General features: G+C 38.4%; 1 protein-coding gene across 1 annotated transcript; it reads right to left on the bottom strand.

Annotated features, from left to right (window-relative positions):
• Window positions 1-1,928: 1,928 nt before the first annotated feature.
• LOC106875025 (uncharacterized protein K02A2.6-like) lies at window positions 1,929-5,098 on the bottom strand. Its single transcript, XM_014922977.1, has 2 exons — window positions 4,819-5,098; window positions 1,929-2,038 (listed from the first exon to the last, which is right to left on the bottom strand). The coding sequence occupies exons 1-2, from the start codon at window positions 5,096-5,098 to the stop codon at window positions 1,929-1,931; spliced, it is 390 nt and encodes a 129-aa protein (XP_014778463.1).
• Window positions 5,099-5,519: the final 421 nt, after the last annotated feature.

The raw sequence follows: 5,519 nt of genomic DNA, 5'->3' as shown, positions 1-5,519 counted from the left end.
TCCCACCATCCATGCAGTGTAAAGAGAGGGATTGCTCAGTGCCTAAAACATCATGCAAAGAATATAAGTAGCGATCGTGATACACACCACGAAGAAATTATCAAGCTCAATAACAATCTGTTAAGCAACAACTACCCCAAAAGTATACGATCCACTCCAATTATGAAGAAGAGAGAGGATGAGGCCAATAAACTGTCCACAGTTTGTCTACCCTATGTGAAAGATATGCTTTTCTCTATCCTTAGGTACCTGTAACATTCCTCATCCGATATAGAAGAAACAGTTAAGTCATTGATAGAGATGCTGCTTGTCTGGTTTACATTTTCCTCCTTTTCACGACCATATAGCAACATTTATCCAAACTTTAACCTACATCCTTTGAGAATGTTGTAATCAGATCAAGGCTCTTTTCTATCTCATGCATATTCTTGACATACAGTTTCAAGTCATTCGCAATGAAACAGCATGTAATTTTGGTATATCTGTTTCCTCGTGAACTAGTGAGATACCCTTCAAACTTCCTCAACATGAATTACAAGGGGTTTACTGAAAGTATGTACAATATCACACAGAGGCTGTACCTTGGAATGTACCTCTACCATACTGTATTTTATCAGTAATAAAATACAATCACTACTTGTATTTAACTTTAAAATGGTGGCCCACGATGAAGTCAGGTCAGTTATGGCTTTGACTATGCTCTATGGAACTTTAGCATGTCGAAGGGCGTCTAGCATCCATGAGTGGGGTCCAGAGTCAAAGGCTTTCTTGTAGTCCACCTATATTGAAACTAGGTTCCTTCTATGCTTCTGCACCTTTGACATTACATTTTTGTTTATCAACAATTACTCTACGCATCCCCAGACTCCCTTCTTCCCAGCGGCTTGTTCTACTGTGATGATGATGCTGCAACAAGGTAGTATCAAAAGGTTCCTAGACTAATTCTATAGCGCACCAGCAGATGGTAGCACACGCTTGAGTGCATCATGAGAGGTAGTAGTGACCATCATGAGGTAATGTGCCGAGTGAAATCGCTGTGTTTACTTCTCAAGATGTGAAATTGCGATTTTGTGTTCACGTGTATTCTGTAGTCTGCGATTTTATCAAAGACAAGAAATTGGAACAAAGAGCCAACGTGAAATCAAAGCTGAGAAGTCTGCTAGAGAGACGTTGAGCATGTTTCAGCAAGCTTACGGCAACACGGCAATGAGTTTTACGCAATGTTTCGAGTAGTACGGGCGCTTCAAAGGCAGAAGAAACTCCCTGGAAGACGATGAGTTATCTGGAAGATCTGCCACGAGCGTCATCCCCGGAAATGTGGAGAAAATTATTCAGCTGTGGATGAGGATTGTCGGAGGACTATCAACGACATTGCTGATGCTGTAGGTCTGTTGTATAGGTTCGTCTGAATTGCGGACCTAACGTCTGAATTGCGGCGTGTCTCTGCCAAATTTGTCCCCCGACTGGTGACTACCGAACAGGAAGAACATGGCGTCGAAGTGTATCAAGATCTCCCTCAGCGTGCCGCCGATGACCCGTTCTTCATGTTGAGGATCATCACCCGTGACGAAAAAAAGTTGGGTTTACGTGGACGACCCTTAGATGAAGCAACAGTTATCACAGCAGAAGAGGCACGACAGAGCCGCAGCTCAATCAAGAGCATGCTCATAGTGTTTTTCGCTATCCGTGATATTGTGCATCGAGAAATCGTGCCTCCGGGCCAGACCGGCAATCGAAAGTTCAGCGAAAGTGACCGGATCTGTGGAACGTGAAGAACTGGATTCTCCACGACGACAATGCACCCTTCCACCGAGCTTTCCTCACTTGTGAGTGTCACGCCGAAAACATGTTATCGCTTTCACACCCGCCCCATTCGACAGATTTAGCACTTGCAGACATCCATCTCTTCTCCAAAATGAAAATGCAGTTCACTGGTCACCATTAACACTGTTGACGAGATCTAGAAGGTCCTCGATTGACTGATGGGAAAAACGTCCAGGCCGGTCTCCAGAAGCTGGAGGAATGCTGTGCAAGGTGACTATGTCGAAGAATATGATGTTAAAACTTAGGTAAATGAGTTATTTTTTATTAAACATAACTAGCCCGGAAGTTTATGATGCCACCTCATATTACTTTCCCAATGGTCTTGGAGGAAGATGTTTAAACTTTCTGTATATATATATTATTCATTAGCTTCTGATATGCAACTGTCCATGTGGGTGGTTCTGCTTTTGGGCATCGGTTTTGTCTCTACCAGAGGTAACTATTATGATATGTTATTATTCCCACTGAAAGCTTGCTGGTGCAGATTGATAAGATGTTTGTCGGTAGAAGGTTAGCCTCTTAAATCAACAATCAAGTCTCTTCTAAATGCTTTCCCATCTTGAAGTTTGGGGATTATGATTGCAAGGATATCACCATCAATGTCTTCGGTGTTATACAGGGACAATTATTACTTCGAATTTGTTTCATCTCTTCGCTCCAGATTTTCCTCCAAAAAGAATCTATGTCTTCTCGCGATGGAGCTTCTATGATATTCACTACTTTTCTCAAGTCTTTGTACACTGCTGCCTGATACCGGTTAAACCTTTTGTTTACTGTTTTTCTTTGATTTATTCTTCTCTGATGTATGTATGTATGTATGTATGTATGTATGTATGTATGTATGAAGGAATAACTGAATGAATGAATATTTGTATGCGTATGCGTGCATATCCAAGTGAAAGAGGAAGAGAAAAATTGCGTAAGATTATGTGTACTTATAATTGTATTTAGATGTGTTATGTATATATACGTTCATTAGACATCTTGATCAGCAACAGAAATGATTGGTGCAATTGTAAATTATTACATAAATATCGATTTTAGCAAAGACATTTGTCTCCTAACGTCAGATAATGCCATTATCAGTATTTTTAGATCTATATTGTAAATATATATTGAAGTGAATTCAAGATTTAGAGCTGTCACAGAGCACCGGAGATGAAAACGAAAAATAATAAAACTACTTCAAGATTACTTCTACACAAAGAAATTACAACTTACCAAGATAAAATAAGATTTCGATAAGCAGTGAGAGAATATTGCACAAAATGGCTGTCATTGGCTGTTGACAAAAATAGCAAAAGATTCCTCAAATAGTGGGAAAAATTTCAACATAGGATATTTGTCTTTGTTAGGAATCGTGCAAAGTCATATTTATTATGGTATGATGCATTTTTCTCTTTTACATGGAAAATGTTTGTTATTTATATAGGTGTAGGTTTCACTTTAGATATTTCTATTTCTGGAAAACGGTGATGTGTTGTAGAAATGTTTCTTGTCAGATTGCTTTATACCATTTCGGTTTTGTTCCTTGTTGTTTTGTGTTCAAAACCTGCCAAAAGTGTCTTTGATTTTACTTTTCAGAGGTAGATCCAATTCACTATAACTATACTCATATATAGAGAATTTTTGTTTTTCACATTTTACACTTAGACTGCATAAAACTTACATTAAGAGTTTTCTATATAGTCAAAAAATGTCATCGATCCATCGATCCATCCATCGATCCATCCATCTGTCCGTCCGTCCGTCAGTCCGTCCGACAGTCCGTCCGTCTTTCCCTCCATCCATCCAGCTGTCAATCCATTCTACATTCACCTCATCATGCACCTGTGTATTACTGTTTGTTGTTATGTCAAGTTATACAAAAACGATTTAGTATTAAAGTGAAGAATTACCCACTACATATTTTGAAAGGAGAAGATTGACAGGTCAAACTTTCACCTTGTCTGGCTTCATCAGATAGGCTGACGAAGGGAGCTAGTCGTAACATCGAAGTCACTCTCAACTTTCTCGTTATAAAAGTTTAATATATATCATATAGATAGAGTAGATAGATATATGCATACATACATAATACATGCATACATATATATGTATATGTGTATGTATATATATATATGTATATACGTGTATAAGGGATGACCACTAAGTGGACATCCAATATGCTAGAAAGAGGTCATCAACAACCCAACCACAAAGAAAAATAATGTTCTCCAGAAGAATTTTGCAAAACGCCAAAAAAGGACAAAATGAGAAATATACAGAATAAAGAGTTATCTATGGACTGCAGTTTCGAACATTAACGTTATACTTACGTAATAACATCCGTGTTCTCATCAGCATAGAGGTTCTAGAATCAATATAATTTGCAGAACTATACACGAATTGTCTTCATGAAACAAGATTTGCATATAGATCTACCGATTACATTAGGGCTATTTTACAAAATGCCTCAGCTCCGGCGCGCAAAATTCCGGAAACAATTCTGCAGAGAATAATTCACTGCAGTATATGTTGCCGGTTGGAGAACTATTTAAATTATTATTTATATAGATAGGGTGATAAATTGAATATCAATTCAATTTAAAACCAAGTGGCCTAGCATATAAAAAAAGTCTGAAAATTCAGAAAAAAATTGTATTACACGTGTATAAGGGATGACCACTGCAGTCCATAGATAACTCTTTATTCTGTATATTTCCATTTTGTCCTGTTCTGGCGTTTTGCGAAATTTTTCTGGAGAACATTATTTTTCTTTGTGGTTGGGTTGTTGATGACCTCTTTCTAGCATATTGGATGTCCACATAGTGGTCATCCCTTATACACATGTAATAAAATTTTTTCTGCAAAACTTGTCATATTTTTATCTTCAAAGTCCTCCCGTCTGGTCTTCCTTAAATCTCTTGAATGTGTCGACGAATCTTTCCGTTAACCCATTTGACCTTGGGTAGTATGGCGGAAATAACACATGCTTCATCTGAACCGACTTACAGAATCTTTTGAACTCCTTCACTCTGAATTGTGTACCATTATCTGACACGATCGTATATGGCACCTCATACCGAGAGAACAGTTCTTCCAAGAAGTCAAACGTCACACTTGTGGTTGGCCTTGAACATTTACACACTTCCGGCCATTTGGAATAGCTATCCACCACAATGATATAATAGGAGCCATTTAATGGTCCTGCGAAATCCACATGTAGTCTAGACCATGCCGAATCCATTTTTGGCCAAGGCTGTATCTGCACTGGGGGCGCTCTTGCTGCCATCGCGCACCCCCTACACTGTTTTACCAGTCTCTCAATTTGCTTGTCCATATTTGGCCAATAGGCGTAACTTCTCATAAGGCTCTTCATCCGGACAATCCCCGGATGTCCAACATGAAAATCTTTTAATACTCTGTTTTGCAGTATTTCAGGTAGTATCACTCTTTGCGCGTATAATAATATCTCATCACATACTGAATAGTGCTTTGAACTTACATCCCGCTCATTTATATTTTTTGTGTTACACAACATATTTTTAATCTTATTTATAAACTTATCATTTTGCGATTTCAATTTAATTTCTTTCAGCGTTACCGGCAAATCACGTATTACATTGCACAAAATGTTCTTCAGTTCCTTTTCTAGTTTTAACTTTGCAATCACCGTGTCTTCAAAAGGTTCCTCATATTTTGGAATCAGCCTA

The sequence above is a fragment of the Octopus bimaculoides genome, chromosome 12, assembly GCF_001194135.2.
Source record: "Octopus bimaculoides isolate UCB-OBI-ISO-001 chromosome 12, ASM119413v2, whole genome shotgun sequence".
Taxonomy (NCBI): Eukaryota; Metazoa; Mollusca; class Cephalopoda; order Octopoda; family Octopodidae; genus Octopus; species Octopus bimaculoides.
Note: the sequence above shows the minus strand (reverse complement) of the source record. Positions and strands in the feature narration are given on the sequence as shown.